Here is an 18,337-nt window from a genome sequence, read left to right as displayed (position 1 = left end):
CCTCCGGTAACCCACTACGGCCTCCGCCGTGATCCTCTTCCTGGTTGCCGGTGGTCGGCGAGTCATAGTGCGCTCAGCCAATCACCGGCCGCACTGAAGTCCCGACTTGGCCGGCGATAGGCTGAGCGGCAGTGTGAGAACGTTTCAGGACACAAATTCTTCACTACACCGGCACCTGCTGCCGAGGCCGAAAACGTCACACTGCCGCTCAGCATATCGCTGGCCAAGTCGGGATTTCATTGTGGCCGGTGATTGGCTGAGTGCAGTATGACTCGCCGACCACCAGGAACCAGGAAGAGGATCGCGGCGGGGACCGGAGCCGGTTACTGGAGGCCCCGGGGAGAGGAGGAAGGTATGTACATCTTTATTTTTTTTTTTTACTGCCGGCACTATGGGGGACAATTTTTATAGTCTGCTTAAAGTGACAGTGGTCAGATGTGCAAAAAACGCTCTGGTCCTACAGTGAAAATTGGCCTGGTCCTTAAGGGGTTAAAAGTTAAAGTGGCCAGAACTATTATTGGGGGCACGGTCTGATGGGGACTATTGAAAAGTAAATTGGCCGGAAAAATTTAGAAATAAAAAAAAAAAAAAAATAAAAAAAAAATAATTAAAAAAGCCCCTTCCCCAATACAAATTTTAATGGCCCATTTTCCTATTTTATCCCAAAAAACTTAAAAAAAATATATATAAAAATTTAAAAACATATTTAGTATCGTCACGTGCATTAATGTCCGAACTTTGTCACATTTTATTTCCCAAAAATTTTTCAAGCGATTGAAAACTTAAAGAAAAAGTGTTACCGATAAAAACTACAGATAACAGCGCAAAAAATGAGCCCTCATACCGCCCCGTAATGAGAAAGTTATAGGTGGTCGAAATAGGGCAATTTTAAACATACAAATTTTGTTAAGAAAGTTAGAATTTTTTTTTTTTTTTAAAGGTCTACAATAGAAGAGCATGTAATCATGGGTATCATTTTAATCGTATTTAACCAGAATTAAGAAAACATGTCATTTTTACCGTAAAGTGTACAGCATGAAAAACAAAATCTTCCAATTTCCCCACATTAAAAATGTCTTTGGTTGCGCCATACATTTTATGGTAAAATGGGTGATGACACTACAAAGTACAATTGGTCACACTAAAAAACAAGCCCTCATATGTGAATAGAAACGCGAGGAGGAAAAAACGACACACGCAAAAATAAAAGTGGCCTGGTCCTTAAGGGGTTAATGGGGGCACGAGCAATGAGGGCATCGTCTGTTGCACTCTGGCAATATACATCAGGCACTGATAACAGGGGCATTCTGTGACACGTACGATGAATAGGCGTCCTGTCAGGCGGGCACTCTGGTTTGTAGTCCTTTGACTACAGCAGCACTGTCTCCCTGAGTTTCTACTCACGCAGTTACTGAACGACCACTTCCGGGTGTTTTGCAATCGCTTAGTTTTGACCTCCGCGGCTACCGTCCTCTCCAGTCTGTCATGGTAACCTCCAGCGGCGGCATGGCGTCCTCAGATTCTCTGTACTATGCAGAGTATAGGAACGGGAACACGGCTGCTCCGGCGGCTGGCATCGACCGGAGGCTGGTGAGTATACAGTGTTGGTGGGCAGAGGTGCCATGGTATACCCGGGGGAGCACATCCATAGTCGTGACGTTGCTCGCCTCTTACATCAGACGTGCCTGAGAGCCGGTGTAATGAAAATAGGGCAGACACATGTATGGGGATGTGTGGAGATATAGACAGAGGAGTAATCTGTTCTCAGAGATGGGCATATGACGTCAGCAGAGCTGCCCTGTATGTTTCATCATATGTCATAATGCAGCGCCCCCAACAGGGGCCTCCAGCTGTTGCCAACTACACAGGATTGCTTTTAATCTTGAGATAACACCTTGTCGACCTCGACCATTTATGTTCAGAGGATCCTTGCTGGGAGCATCTGGGATCGAAGACCCCAGCATCTTAGGCAGTGTTTCCCATGTAGGGTGCCTCCAACTGTTGCAAAACTACAACTCCCAGCATGCCTGAACAGCCTTCTGCATGCTGGGAGTTGTAGTTTTGTAACAGCTGGAGGCACCCTGCTTGGGTAACACTGCCTTATAGCACTTGTCTCTAAAGTGTAGACATCTAGCTGTTGCAAAATTACAACTCCCAGCATGCTCAGACAGTCTTTGGCACCCTGTTTGGGAAGGACTAATCTGAGGGGTTAAACGGGAGTGGGAGCTAAAAAAGGACTTATTCTAGGCTCACATCTTGGATATGTTGGGAAACCATTCATTTCAATGGCTTGTGTAGTCTGCTGGTATCTACATTCCAGTCATTTTCCAAACATATCCGAGCTTTGTCACAGACTTGTATACGTTTGGAAAATAACCCCAACACAGTCACTTGCTAAATACACTTTCGCCATTTAACTACTTAAGGACTAGCAGGCACCCCGCGCAAATGCCCAGGGGGGGTCATTAGACCCCCACATGTCGGCGATCACAGCAAATCCGGGTCTATGGTGACCTGGAATATAAGGGGGGTTGTGGTTGTCTAAGACACCTACGATCCCCCTGAAGGCATAGGAGTGAGGCGGCAGGGGTGCCACCCCTCCTATCAATGCTATTGGTCGCCAGAAGCGACGACCAATAGCAGATCAGGGGCGGGAAGGGGGGGGGGGGTTAACTTTCGGTTTCCCCATTCTGCCCACCAACAATAGGCGGGGCAGAACAGGGAAACCGAAGGGGACCGACGGCAGAAGATCAACTTACCCATCCGGAGGCAGCGGGCGGCGATGTTGTGTGCCTGGATCGTACGGAAGTCGGTGAGTTGCCTAGCAACATCTGGAGGGTTACAGTCTGAGACCACTATACAGTGTTCTCTAAACTGTAGCCTTTCAGATGTTGCAAAACTGCAAATTCCAGTATGCCCAAACAGCTGTCTCGGCATGCTGGGAGTAGTAGTTGCGTACCTCCAGCTGTTGCATAACTACATCGCCCAGCATGCCCTTTGGCTATCAGTACATGCTGGGAGTTGTAGTTTTGCAACAGCTGGAGGCACACTGGTTGGAAAATACTAGAACCTAACTGAAGATTTTCCACCCAGTGTGCCTCCAACTGTTGCAAAAGTACAATTCCCAGCATGCACAGTCTGTCAGTACATGCTGTGAGTTGTAGTTTTGAAACAACCAGAGGTTTGCCCCCCCCCCCCCCCCCATATGAATGTACAGGGTACATTCACACGGGCAAGTTTACAGTGAGTTGAGTTTCTTGCTTCAAGTTTGAGCTGCAAACTCCTACCCTAAAAACACTACACTAACGCATAATAAAGGGTAAGACACTACATATACACCCCCTTACACTGTGTCCCCCCCCCCCCCCAAATAAAAATGAAAAACGCATTGTATGGCAGTGTTTCCAAAACGGAGCTCCCAGCATTTCCGGACAGCCACTGACTGTCCAGGCATGCTGGCAGTTTAGCAGCAGCTGGAGGCACCCTGTTAGGGGTATTCTATGCCAGTGATTCCCAATGTCCACCCGTATGCAATCCCTAATTTAGTCCTCAAATGTCCTCTCACTTCAGAGCCCTGTAGTATTTCAAAGAAACAGTTTAGGGCCACATATGGGGTATTACCGTACTCAGGAGAAAATTTGGGGGTGCTTTTTCTCCTTTTACCCCTTATGAAAAGAAAAAGTTGGGGTTTACACCAGCCTGTTAGTGTAAAAAAATAAAAAATAAAAAACATTACATTAACATGTTGGTGTTGCCCCATACTTTTTATTTTCACAAGAGGTAAAAGGAGAAAAAGACCCCCAAAATTTGTAACACAATTTCTTCTGAGTACGGAAATACCCCATATGTGGGCGTAAAATGCTCTGTGGAAGCACAACAAGGCCCAGGATGAGAGCACACTATGTACATTTGAGGCCTAAATTGGTGATTTGCACAGGGATGGATGATTTTACAGCGGTTCTGACATAAACGTAAAAAAAAAAAATACCCACATGTGACCCCATTTTGGAAACTACACCCCTCACGGAACATAACAAGGGGTATAATGAGCCTTAACACCTCACAGGTGTTTCACAAATTTTTGTTAAAGTTGGACGGGAAAATGAAAAAAAAAAGTTTCTCTAAAATGTTGGTGTTACCCTAAATTTTACATTTCCCCAAAATGTGTAACCCCATTTCTTCTGAGTAAGCACATACCCCATATGTGGATGTAAATTGCTCTTCTGGCGAACTACAATGCTCAGAAGAGAAGGAGCGCCATTGGGCTTTTGAAGAGAAAATTTGTCCGTAATTGAAGGCCATGTGTGTTTACAAAGCCCCCCCGTGGTGCCAGAACAGTGGACCCCCCCCCCACGTGACCCCATATTGGAAACTACACCCCTCATGTAATGTAATAAGGGGTACAGTGAGCATTTACGCCCCACAGGTGTCTGACTAATTTTTGGAACAGTGGTCCGTGAAAATGAAAAATTTAATTTTTCATTTGCACAGCCCACTGTTCCAAAGATCTGTCAAACGCCAGTGGGGTGTAAATACTCACTGCACCCCTTATTAAATTCTGTCAGGGGTCTAGTTTCCAAAATGGGGGTCACATATGGGGGAGTCCACTGTTCTGGCACCACGGGGGGCTTTGTGAACGCACATGGCCCCCGACTTCCATTACAAAATTCTTTCTCCCATAAGCTCAATGGCGCTTCTCCTTTTCTGAGCATTGTAGTGCGCCAGCAGAGCACTTGACGTCCACACATGGGGTATTTACATACTCAGAAGAAATGGGGTTACAAATTTTGGGAGTCATCTTCTCCTATTACCCCTTGCAAAAATGTAAAATTTTGGGGAAAAACTTCATTTTTGTGAAAAAAAAAAAATTATTTTTCATTTACACATCCAACTTTAACAAAAAGTTGTGAAATACCTGTGAGGTGTTAAGGCTCACTGTACCCCTTATTATGTTCCTTGAGAGGTGTAGTTTCCAAAATAGTATGCCATGTTGTTTTTTTTTTTTTTTTCGCTGTTGTGGCACCATATGGGCTTCCTAAATGCGACATGCCCCCCAAAAACCATTTCAGCAAAATTTGCTTTCCAAAAGCCAAATATGACTCCTTCTCTTCTGAGCATTGTAGTTTGCCCACAGAGCATTTTACGTCCTAACATGGGGTATTTCCATATTCAGAAGAGATGGGGTTACAAATTTTGGGGGGAATTTTCTCCCAGTACCCTTTATGAAAATGGTAAATTTGGGAAAAAAACTGCACTTTAGTAAAAAATTTTTTTTTTCATTTACACATCCGACTTTAACGTAAAGTCGTCAAACAACTGTGGGGTGTTAAAGCTCACTGGCTCCTTGTTACGTGCCTTGAGGGTTGTAGTTTCCAAAATGGTATGCCATGTGTTTTTTTTTTCTCCTGTTCTGGCACCATAGGGGCTTCCTAAATGTGACATGCCCCCCAAAAACCATTTCAGTAAAACTCACTCTCCAAAATCCCATTGTCGCTCCTTTCCTTCTGAGCCCTCTACTGCGCCCGCCGAACACTTGACATACACCTATGACATATTTCCTTACTTGAGAGAAATTGGGTTACAAATTTTGAGGGGATTTTTCTCCTTTTACCCCTTGTAAAAATTCAAAAACTGGGTCTACGAAAACATGCGAGTAAAAAATGTAGTTTTTGAATTTTGTCCTTCGTTTTGCTGCTATTCCTGTGAAACACCTTAAGGGTTAACACACTTACTGAATGTCATTTTGAATACTTTGAGAGGTCCAGTTCTTATAATGGGGTCATTTGTGGGGTATTTCTAATAGGAAGGCCCTTCAAATCCACTGCAAACCTGAACTGGTCGATGAAAAATTCAGATTTTGAAAATTTTGTGAAAAATTGGGAAATTGCTGCTGAACTTTTAAGCCCTCTGATGTCTTCCAAAAGTAAAAACATGTGAACTCTTTATGATGCAAACATAAAGTAGACATATTGTATTTGTGAATCAAAATATAATTGATTTGGAATGTCTATTTTCCTTACGAGCAGAGAGCTTCAAAGTTAGAAAAAAGCTAAATTTTCAATTTTTTCATAAAAATTTTCAATTTTTCATCAAGAAATGATGCAAGTATCGATAAAATTTTGCCATTAACATAAAGTAGAATATGTCACAAAAAACATTCTCGGAATCAGAATGAAAGGTAAAAGCATCCCAGAGTTATTAATGCTTAAAGTGAAAGTGGTCAGATGTGCAAAAAATGGCCTGGTCCTACAGTGAAAATTGGCCTGGTCCTTAAGGGGTTAAATGAATAAGGTCGGTCACCATTACAGTAGTACGGTGTCCATATTAGGACATCATCAGGCGTCAGACAAACCTCCCTCACGCCTAGGGCTGGGCAGTATGACCAAATCTGCGTATCACGGTACTTTTGTAACTTTCGGCGGTTCCACGGTATATAACGGTATTTCCTCCCCCCCCCCCCCCAAAATTAATTATCAGCCCAGCGCTGCGCTATTCTGCGGCCCCCCCCCCCCCCCAACAAAAAAACAAAAATTATCAGCCCAGCGCTGCCCCCATCGGGGTAAATACTCACATGTCACCCGCTGCCCTCCTCGTGCTGTTTGTTGCCGGCGCAGACACAAGGTAAACAAAACTAACGCATGTTCCGACGTCGGCCTTACGCTAGGGACGGGAACGTCAGACAGCCGTCAGCCTATCACCGGTCGCAGCGATGTTCCGCCTCGGCCGCTGATAGGCTGAGCCCACTGTCATGTAAGAAGCTCTGGGGTGACATGCGGGTGACATATCAGTATTTACCCCGATGGGGACAGCACTGGGCTGATAATTAATTGGGGGGCAGAACAGCACTCGTGGGTGACTTGTGATTAGTTCCATGATGTGGGGACAGCGCAGTGCAGCTCTGGGCTCATTCATTCCCAAGGGGGAGGGGCCCAACCGATATTGCGGTATTGTTTAAAATTCATATCGTGCAGCACAAAAATGTTGGTATTCGGTATGAACCGGTATACCGCCCAGCCCTACTCGCGCCTCAGACAAACCTCCCTCACGCCTCAGACATCAGCAGGACAGCCATTAAAGTGGCTGAGGCGTGAGGCAGGTTTGGCTGAGGAAGGTTTGATTGAGGTGTGACGGAGGTTTGTCTGATGCCTGATGATGTCCTAATATGGACACCATACAGTAGGACTGTCTCCCAATGTATTTGTGCCTCACGGTGACAAATCGTGATGTCGGCATTGCCTTAAAATGATAAAAATAAGAGACAAAAATTCAAAACACCTTACTTTTTACATTTGTCATATAAAAATCTAAACAAAATAAAAAAAAAATAAATGTGGCATCGCTGCACTTAGAAATGTACAAATTATCGAAGTATTTTTTGGGCACTTTGAACATTGTTTAAAAAAAATAAAAAAGTCATCCTGGCACTTTTTTTTGTGGTCATTTTCTCTCTGAAGGCTGGAGTTTAAACCAAAATTTTCTGCACATAGGGGGAGATTTATCAAAACTTGTGCAGAGGAAAACTTGCCCAGTTGCCCATAGTTGCCAATCAGAATACTTCTTTCATTTTGCATAGACCCTTTAAAAAAGAAGCAATCCAATTGGTTGCTATGGGCAACTGGGAAACTTCCTCTGCGCAGGTTTTGATAAATCTCCCCCATTATGCTCAATTTCAATGGTATTCCGCTGTTCCATTCACACTGCGGAAATTCTGCAAAAATATAAGACCTGTGGAATTTCACAGCAGACTCTCATTGAAGTCAACAGGCTTGGAATTTAGATGGAATTCAGTATTTTGAGTGCGCCAGAATTCCTTCCAAATTCTGCAAAACTGCAAAAAATTAAGTCTGCTTCTATGTAGAAAATTAGATATTCCCCCTTGTAAACATAGCCTAAAACTTCAAAATGGAGAAAGGCTTTTGTACAGTAAATGGTCCCAAAGAAAACTAGAGCTCCCCCTGCTATAAAGCAACTCTTAGGCTATGTTCACCTAAGAAAAAATTTCGTGTGGACCTTGCGCCGACAGCAGAGAACAATCCGGCACTTAGGACTGCTTGAAGATGAGCCATCTCATAGATTTCCATTTAGACATTCCCCTGCAAAATCCCAATGTTATGCTGCTACAGAATTCCATACGGAAATTCTATTGTGTGAACATACCCTAAGGGTCTATTCACACGGCAGAATTTCCGCACATCTGCACCAATTCCGCTTCCACATTCATTTGGGTGGTTTCTGGCTTGTGCGAAAGTGTGAATGGGAGTATGGAATACCATAGAAGTCTATTGGGCTTTAACCCCTTAAGGACCCAGCCAATTTTCACTGTAGGACCTGGCCATTTTTTGCACATCTGACCACTGTCACTTTAAGCATTAATAACTCTTGGATGCTTTTACCTTTCATTCTGATTCTGAGATTTGTTTTTTCGTGACATATTCTACTTTATATTAGTGGTAAAATTTTGTCGATACTTGCATCATTTCTTGGTGAAAAATTCCAAAATTTGATGAAAAAATTGAAAATTTCGCATTTTTTTTTTTCTACTTTGAAGCTCTCTGCTTATAAGGAAAATGGATATTCCAAATAAATTATATATTGATTCACATATACAATATGTCTACTTTATATTTGCATCATAAAGTTGACATGTTTTAACTTTTGGAAGACATCAGAGGGCTTCAAAGTATAGCAGCAATTTTCCAATTTAAAAAAAAAAATTCAAAATCGAAATTTTTGTTTTGAAGTGGATTTGAAGGGCCTTCTTATTAGAAATACCCCATAAATGACCCCATTATAAAAAACTTCACCCCTCAAAGTATTCAAAATGACATTCAAAAGGTTTGTTAACCCTTTAGGTGTTTCACAGGAATAGCAGCAAATTGAAGTAGAATATTCAAAATCTTCGAATTTGTTGAATTTTTGCAAGAGGTAATAGGAGAAAAAGCCCCACAAAATGTGTAACCCAATTTCTCTAGAGTAAAGAAATACCTCATGTGTATGTCAAGTGTTCGGCGGGCGCAGTAGAGGGGTCAGAAGGGAAGGAGCGACAATGGGATTTTGGAGAGTGAATTTTGCTGAAATTGTTTTTGGGGGGCATGTCGCATTTAGGAAGCCCCTATGGTGCCAGAACAGCATAACCCCCCCCGCCCCCCCCCCCCCCCACATGGCATACCATTTTGGAAACTACACCCCTCAAGGCACCTAATAAGGGGTACAGTGAGCCTTAACGCCTCACAGGTGTTTCAAGACTTTCCGTTAAAGTCGGATGTGTAAATGAAAAAACTTTTTTTTTTCACTAAAATGCTGTTTTTTCCCCAAAATTTTTTTACATTTTTACAAGTGGTAATAGGAGGAAATACCCCATAGTGGATGTAAAGTGCTCTGCGGGCGAACTACAATGCTCAGAAGAGGAGATGCGCCATTGAGCTTTTGAAGAGTTCTATAGTTACATAGTTAGTACGGTCGAAAAAAGACATATGTCCATCAAGTTCAACCAGGGAATTGAAGGGTAGGGGTGTGGCGCGATATTGGGGAAGGGATGGGATTTTATATTCATAAGCATTAATGTTATTTTGTTCCAGGAATGTATCTAATCCTGTTTTAAAGCTGTTAATTTTTCCTGCTGTCACCAGTTCCTGAGGTAGACTGTTCCATAAGTTCACAGTTCTCATGTTAAAGAAGGCGTGTCGCCCCTTGAGACTAAACTTTTTCTTCTCCAGACGGAGGGAGTGCCCCCTCGTCCTTTGGGGGGGGGGGGGGTTTATGTCCCTGTCCCTTGAGTCCATGCCTCTTTTGATACATGACAATATCCTGCTGGCTTTGGAAGCAGCAGCCTGACATTGCATGCTATTCTATAGTCTGTGATCTACAAGTACACCCAGATCCTTCTCTACCAATGACTCTGCCAGTTTAATCCCCCCTAAGACATACGACGCATGCAGGTTATTAGTACCCAGATGCATAACTTTACATTTATCCACATTAAACCTCATTTGCCAAGTGGATGCCCAGACACTTAGTCTATCCAAGTCATCTTGTAACCTATGCACATCCTCTATAGACTGTACCGTGCTACAAAACTTGGTGTCATCTGCAAAGATAGAAACAGAGCTGTTAATGCCATCCTCTATATCATTGATAAATAAACAACAGCGGGCCCAGTACTGAACCTTGGGGTACACCACTAATTACCGGGGACCAATCAGAGTATGAATCATTGACCACCACTATCTGGGTACGATCCATGAGCCAGTGTTCAATCCAGTTACAAACTAAAATTTCCAAACCCAAAGACCTTAACTTACCTGTCAGACATCTATGAGGGACAGTATCAAATGCTTTAGCAAAATCCAGAAACACTATATCCACAGCCATTCCTCTGTCAAGGCTTCTACTCACCTCTTCATAAAAGCAAATTAGATTGGTTTGGAATGGAAGTCAGGGGCCATGTGCGTTTACAACACCCCCCGTGGTGCAAGGACAGTGGATCCCCCCCCCCACATGTGACCCCATTTTGCAAACTACACCCCTCACAGAATATAATAAGGGGTGCAGTGAGTATTTACAGTGCAATGAGTATTTACACCCCACTGGCGTTTGACAGATCTTTGGAACAGTGGGCTGTGCAAATGAAAAATTACATCAGACACCTGTGGAGTGTAAATGCTCACTGTACCCCTTATTACATTACATGAGGGGAGTAGTTTCCAAAAGGGGGTCACATGTGGGGGATCCATTGTTCTGGCACTATGGGGGCTTTGTAAACACACGTGGCCTTCAATTCTGGACAAATTTTCTCTTCAAAATCCCAATGGCGCTCCTTCTCTTCTGAGCATTGTAGTGTGCCAGCAGAGCACTTTACATCCACATATGGGGTATGTTCTTACTCAGTAGAAATCGGGTTACAAATTTTGGGGGCTTTTTTCCTATTTTCCCTTGAGAAAATGAAAAATTTAGGGTAACACCAGCATTTTAGTGAGAACATTTGTATTTATTTTTTTCCCATCCAACTTTAATGAAAATTCGTCAAACAACTGTGGGGTGTTAAGGCTCACTATACCCCTTTTTACATTCCATGAGGGGTGTAGTTTCGAAAATGGGGTCAAATGTGTTTTTTTTTTTTTTTTTGTGTTTGTCAGAACCGCTGTAAAATCAGCCACCCCTGTGCAAATCACCAATTTAGGCCTCAAATGTACATAGTGCACTCTCACTCCTGAGCCTTGTTTTGCGCCCGCAGAAAATTTTACGCCCACATATGGGGTATTTCCATACTCAGGAGAAATTGCGTTACAAATTTTGGGGGTCTTTTTTTCCTTTTAACGCTTGTGAAAATAAAAAGTATGGGGCAACACCAGCATGTTTGTGTAAACATTTTAATTTTTTAACACTAACAGGCTGGTGTAGCCCCCAAGTTTTCCTTTTCAAAAGGGGTAAAAGGAGAAAAAGCACCCCCAAAATTTGTAGCGTAATTTCTCCCGAGTACGGTAATACCCCATATTTGGCCCTACACTGTTTCCTTGAAATACGACAGGGCTCTGAAGTGAGAGGGCGCCATGCGCATTTGAGGACTGAATTAGGGATTGCATAGGGGTGGACATAGGGATATTCTATGCCAGTGATTCCCAAACAGGGTGCCTCCAGCTGTTGCTAAACTCCCAGCATGCCTGAACAGTCAGTGCTGTCCGGAAATGCTGGTAGTTGTTGTTTTGCAACAGCTGGAGGCTCCGTTTTGGAAACTCTGCCGTGCAATACGTTTTTCATTTTTATTGGGACGGACAGTGTAAGGGTTGTAAATGTTGTGTTTTACCCTTTATTATGTGGTAGTGTAGTGTTTTTAGGGTACATTCGCACTGGCAGGTTACGATGAGTTTCCCGGTAGGAGTTTGCACTGCGGCGAAACATTTTCTGCAGCTCAAACTTCAAGAAACTCACTGTAAACTTGCCCGTGTGAATGTACCCTGTACATTCTCATGGGGGGGGGGCAAACCTCCAGCTGTTTCAAATCTACAACTCCCAGCATGTACTGACAGACCGTGCATGCTGGGAGTTGTACTTTTGCAACAGCTGGAAGCACGCTGGTTGGAAAACCTTCAGTTAGGTTCTATTATCTAACTCAGTATTTTCCAACCAGTGTGCCTCCATCTGTTGCAAAACTACAACTCCCAGCATGTACTGATCGCCGAAGGGCGTGCTGAGAGATGTAGTTATGCAACAGCTGGAGGTACGCAACTACGACTCCCAGCATGCCGAGACAGCTGTTTGCTGTTTGGGCATGCTGGGATTTGCAGTTTTGCACCATCTGGAGAGCTACAGTTTAACACCACTGCACAGTGAGCTCCAAACTGTGACTCTCCAGATGTTGCAAAATTACAAATCCCAGCATGCCCAGACAGAAAACAGCTGTGTGGGCATGCTAGGAGTTGTAGTTTTGCCAGATCTGGAGGGCCACAGTTTGAAGATCACTGTGCAGTGGTCTCAAACTGTAGCCCTCCAGCTGTTGCAAAACTACAAGTCCCAGCATGCCCAAACAGCTGTCTGAGCATGCTGGGAGTTGTAGTTTTGCAACATCTGGAGGGCTACAGTATAGAGACTACTGTATAGTGGTCTGACTGTAGCCCTCCAGATGTTGCTAGGCAACTCACCGGCATCTGTAGGATCCAGGGAGCTGCATCGCGTTCTTCTTCTGTCGCTGATCTACGTCCCCGATCGTCGCTCCGCTGCCACGAATGGGTAAGCGGACTTCGTCGCCGGTCCCCTTCGGTTTCGACATTCTGCCCGGCCTATTGTGGATGGGCAGAACGGGGAAACCGAAAGTTAAGCCCCCCGCTTAATCTGCTATTGGTCGCTGCGTCTATACGACCAATAGGAGGGGTGGCACCCCTGCCACCTCACTCCTATCCCTACAGGGGGATCGTAGGTGTCATGGACAACCCTGATCCCCATTATTTTCCGGGTCACCATAGACCTGTATGACCCGGAATTGCGCAAATCGCAAGCGGGAACACTTTGCGCAGGTCGCCGACATGGGTGGGGGGGGGGGGTGTTGTCTGATGACCCCCCTGGTCATTTGCACGGGATGCCTGCTGAATGATTTCAGCAGGCATCCCGGTCCGATCCCCGCCCAGTGCGCGGCGGAATTCTCCATGACGTACGCGTATGTCATGGGTCCTTAAGTACCAGGGTGTCATGACGTACGCGTACGTCAAGGGGTTAATACAAATTTTTTATTCATTTATTTATTTTTATTACTGTTTTTCCATTTTTATTTTGCACAGCTAGTAAAACACTAACCCACTTATGCTGTAGGTATCTTGTCTCCTGTTGCTAGGATTCCTGGTAGGTAGCTTACTACCTATAGGCTATATTTACAAGGCAGAGTTTTGGCACAATCATCATTCATTTGGGTGGTTTCTGACTTGTGCGGATTCCATGCGGAATCAATGTTGAAATTCTGAATTTTGAATGGGAGTGCAAAATCCCATTAAAGTCTATTGGTCTTCAATTTTCTGCGGAATTACGCATGCGAAAATTCTGTCGTTTGAATATAGCCTAATAGTATACTTTGTGTCTCTAATTCTACCCAGAGTAAGGGCTTGTTCACACATCTAATAGTCAAAAATCAAACGGCTGTCATACCCCCTCCCATTGTCTTGCATTGAGGGGGCATGACCATGACATCACGAGGGGCGTGGCCAACCCCCGCAGCACTAAAACAGCGTTCGGAGCATTTACTTCCGAATGCTGGCCAGTGAAATATTCTTTTAATGGAAGGCGGGGGACTACACAGAAAAAATATACTTGTCACTTCTTTTCTGCATAATTACTTCCGTTGAAGTAAAGCATAGTGCCTCCTTTGTGCCCCTGCACAGTAATAGTTTTCTATTTTCATTCCGACATAGTAATAGTACAGTATAAATTTGGCTATTTATGCAGTGTAGAGCAATAGTAGAGTACCTTGTTACCCTTTAAAGGAGTGGTCTAGTGCAGACTATTCCTCCTCAGTTGTGCCTGAGCTAAAAAAAAAAAAAACAACAACAACAAACTTTATCGCACCTTCCTGCGTTCCACCGGAGCGCTGCTACAGCTGATCGGTCCTCCGGTCCCATCTTCTTCCGATATCACTGGCCGAGGTGCATAATCTTTAATACATACCACCGATCCATGGTCCTGTTCATCAGTTATCATCTTTAAGGGTTTATTCACACGTACAGTATTCTGCGTAGATTTGATGCACAGGATTTTCTGCTACAGATTTCAATGTAAACTGAATGACTGAACACAGCTTCAAATCCTGCACGTGAAATCTGAACATCAAATCTGTGCAGAATACTGTACGTGTGAATAGACCCTAAAGGAGTACTCCAGTGGAAAACATTTTTTTTCATATCAACTGCCTTCAGAAAGTTAAACAGACCTGTAAATTACTTCTATTGAAAAAAATCTTGATCCTTCCAGTACTTATCAGCTGCCGTTTACTACAGAGGAAGTTGAGTTGTTCTTTTCTGTCTGACCAACTGCTCTCTGCTGCCACCTCTGTCTATGTTAGATACTGTCCAGAGCAGAAGCAAATTCACATAGCAAACCTCTCCTGCTCGGGACAGTTCCTGACATGGACAGAGGTATCAGCAGAGAGCACTGTGGTCATACTGAAAAGAACTATACAACTTTCTCTGGAGCTTACAGCAGCTAAGTAGAGGAAGGGTTAATATTTTCAAATAAAAGTCATTTACAAATATATTAAACTTTCTGGCACCAGTTGATGTGAATTTTTTTTCTTTTGACCGGAGTACCCCTTTAATCTGGCGGCAGGAGCATACTGGCTTCAGTGTCACCTGTACAAACAGGTTAGTGCAGGTGACACTTATTACAGTTTCCCTTTAACTACTTAAAGACAAGCCCATTTTAGACTTAAAGGGGTACTCCGCCCCAGACATCTTATCCCCTATGCAAAGGAATAGGAATGTCTGATCGCGGGGGTCCTGCCGCTGGGAACCCCTGCAATCTCCCCTGCAGCACCCCATCATCTGCTGCACGGAGCGAGCTTTGCTCTGTGCCTCATGACGGGTGATACAGGGGCCAGAGTATCGTAACATCACACCCTGCACCCTCAATGTAATTCTTTGGGAGGGGACATGAAGGCTACTACGCCCCCTCCCATAGACTTGCATTAATGGGCGGGGTGTGACGGCACGAGGGAGCGGGACAGTGACATTTTTGGTGTTTATTTTTTTCACACTTTTCATGTCCCCATAGGGCACTATTTATTGCAATCATTTGATTACTAATACTGTTCAGTGCATATGCATAGCACTGATCAGTGTTATCAGCAATCTTCTGCTCTGGTCTGATCGATCTCAGACCAGAGCAGAATAGCCTTGGAGATGACTGTAGGCAGGTAAAGGGACCTCCGGCCACCATGTTGGATGATCGGATCCCCGCGGCAGCGCCACAGGCGATCCCATTATCTATTTAAATGTCTGCATTGCTGCAGATGCCGTCATCTGTATTGATCACAGCATCTGAGGGGTTAATGGCAAACATCAGCACGATCGCAGGACCTGCCGTGCATGATGCGAATACCGGTCCTGTGCTCGTATCATGTACATGATGTAAATTTACGTTAAAGGGTTAAATTTGTTAAACTGGCAATATGTTGCAGTAGGAGTTGACAAGCATATTCCAGGCATACCTTTGTCGATTTGGTGGCTTTGTTTCAATAAAAAGAAAACTTAGCCCCGAATGTAAGTGAGGCATAGCCCCAGGTCAGCCATGCCCCAAGGCTGCAACACCTCTCTCCACTAATGTCACGTCCCAATCTACCTGATTGACTCACAGCTAGCTTGCAGCAGTCTTGTGTGGTTTAGCAAAAATATGAAAGATGAAAGTAGTCGGCAACTCACCGGTGCTGCTCACTCTTCTTTATTAAAGACAATGCTCACATTGCACAAACAGCGGGGAGGGACACAGTAGGGGGGGGGGGTATTTGGAAGCCGACAGCAGCCGTTTCGCACGGGTTACGTGCTTCGTCTGGCCTTAATAGCATAGGATTACATAAAGGTATATATACAGGTGTATACATGTAGCTCCACCAATCACTTTACTAACAAGGAACACCATGTGATTAAAACGTAACCTGTGGGAGGAACCAAGTAAGTCAATTTGGTTGGCTAAAAAAACCTATCTTACTTAAAAACATACTGACATATCCACTCTGTCATTAAGACCAAGTACACCTGTGGCTTGTGTTTTCAGTATCCATTGCGTTTTTCTCATCAACAGGTGCTTGTCTGTTTGTATTCCAAAAAAAAAAGTATATAGTCTCCCAGTTAAAAAGATGAGAGGCCTGTAATTTTCACCATAGGTATACCTCAACTATGAGTGACCTAATGAGCAAAAATAATCCATAAAATCACATTGTCTGAATTTTAAAGAATATATTTACAAATTATGGTGGAAAATACGTATTTGGTCACCTACAAACAAGCAAGATTTCTGGCTCTCACAGACTTGTAACTTCTTCAAGAGTCTCCTCTGTCCGCCACCCGTTAATCTGTATTAATGGCACATATTTGAACTTGTTATCAATATAAAAAACACCTGTCCACAACCTCAAACAGTCACACTCCAAACTCCACTATGGCCAAGACCAAAGAACTGTTGAAGGACACCAGAAACAAAATTGTAGACCTGCACCAGGCTGAGAAGACTGAATATGCAATAGGCAAGCAGCTTGGTGTGAAGAAATATACTGTGGGAGCAATTATTAGAAAATGGAAGACATATAAAACCACTGATAATCTCCCTCGATCTGGAGCTCCATGCAAGATCTCACCCCTTGGTGTCAAAATGATCACAAGAACGGTGAGAAAAAACCTGTCTAACCCAGGAAGAAGTACAGAACCACCTACATAAAAATCAAAATAGACAAATCACCAGGTCCAGATGGCATTCACCCCCATGTTCTAAAGGAATTAAGTAATGTTATAGACAGACCCCTATTTTTAATATTCCGGGACTCTATAGCAACAAGGACTGTTCACCTGGACTGGCGCATAGCAAATGTGGTACCAATATTTAAAAAGGGAACAAAAGGTGACCCACAGGAATTATAGACCTGTTAGTTTAAAGGCGTATTCCAGGCAAAAACTTATTTTTATATATCAACTGGCTCCGGAAAGTTAAACAGATTTGTAAATTACTTCTATTAAAAAATCTTAATCCTTCCAATAGTTATTAGCTTCTGAAGTTTTCTGTCTAACTGCTCATTGATGATGTCACGTCCCGGGAGCTGTGCATGATGGGAAAATATCCCCATAGGAATTGCACAGCTCCGGGACGTGAGTCATCAGAGAGCAGTTAGACAGAAAACAACAACTCAACTTCAGAAGCTAATAACTTTTGGATGGCTTAAGATTTTTTAATCAAAGTAATTTACAAATCTGTTTAACTTTCCAGAGCAAGTTGATATATAAAAAAAAAAAGTTTTGGCCTGGAATGCCCCTTTAACCCCTTAAGGACGCAGGACGTAAAAGTACGTCCTGGTGCGGTGGTACTTAACGCACCAGGACGTACATTTACGTCCTGTGCATAACCGCGGGCATCGGAGCGATGCCCGTGTCATGCGTGGCTGATCCCGGCTGCTGATCGCAGCCAGGGACCCGCCGGCAATGGCCGACGCCCGCGATCTCGCGGGCGTCCGCCATTAACCCCTCAGGTGCCGGGATCAATACAGATGCCGGCATCTGCGGCAGTGCGCGATTTCAATGAATGATCGGATCGATCGCAACGCTGCTGCGGGGATCCGATCATTCAGAACGCCGCACGGAGGTCCCCTCACCTTCCTCCTTCCGGCTCCCGGCTTCTCCTGCTCTGGTCTGAGATCGAGCAGACCAGAGCAGAAGATGACCGATAACACTGATCTGTTCTATGTCCTATACATAGAACAGATCAGTATTAGCAATCATGGTATTGCTATGAATAGTCCCCTATGGGGACTATTCAAGTGTAAAAAAAAATTTTTAAAAATGTGAAAAATCCCCTCCCCCAATAGAAAAGTAAAACGTCCGTTTTTTCCTATTTTACCCCCAAAAAGCGTAAAAAATAAATTTAAAAGACATATTTGGTATCGCCGCGTGCGTAAATGTCCGAACTATTAAAATAAAATGTTAATGATCCCGTACGGTGAACGGTGTGAACGTAAAAAAAAAAAATCCTAAATTGCTACTTTTTAAATACATTTTATAAAAAAAAAATTATAAAAAATTTATTACGTTTTTTATATGCAAATGTGGTATCAAAAAAAAGTACAGATCATGGCGCAAAAAATGAGCCCTCATACCGC

At 43.7% G+C, this 18,337-nt stretch overlaps 1 protein-coding gene across 4 annotated transcripts in view; it reads left to right on the top strand.

Annotated features, from left to right (window-relative positions):
* Positions 1 to 607: 607 nt before the first annotated feature.
* Positions 608 to 18,337, top strand: part of DNAJC15 (DnaJ heat shock protein family (Hsp40) member C15) — a 42,400-nt gene continuing 24,670 nt past the window's right edge. The window contains exon 1 of one of the 4 annotated variants that reach the window (XM_056555438.1): positions 608 to 1,590. In XM_056555438.1, the coding sequence (XP_056411413.1) occupies positions 1,486 to 1,590 (105 nt within the window). In that variant the 5' untranslated portion in view covers positions 608 to 1,485. The remainder of the gene's footprint in view (positions 1,591 to 18,337) is intronic. The other 3 variants (XM_056555440.1, XR_008888492.1, XM_056555439.1) reach the window with 3 other exon arrangements.

The sequence above is a fragment of the Hyla sarda genome, chromosome 2 (assembly GCF_029499605.1).
Source record: "Hyla sarda isolate aHylSar1 chromosome 2, aHylSar1.hap1, whole genome shotgun sequence".
NCBI lineage: Eukaryota > Metazoa > Chordata > Amphibia > Anura > Hylidae > Hyla > Hyla sarda.
The sequence above is the reverse complement of the archived record's forward strand: the minus strand, read 5'-3'. Positions and strand labels throughout refer to the sequence as shown.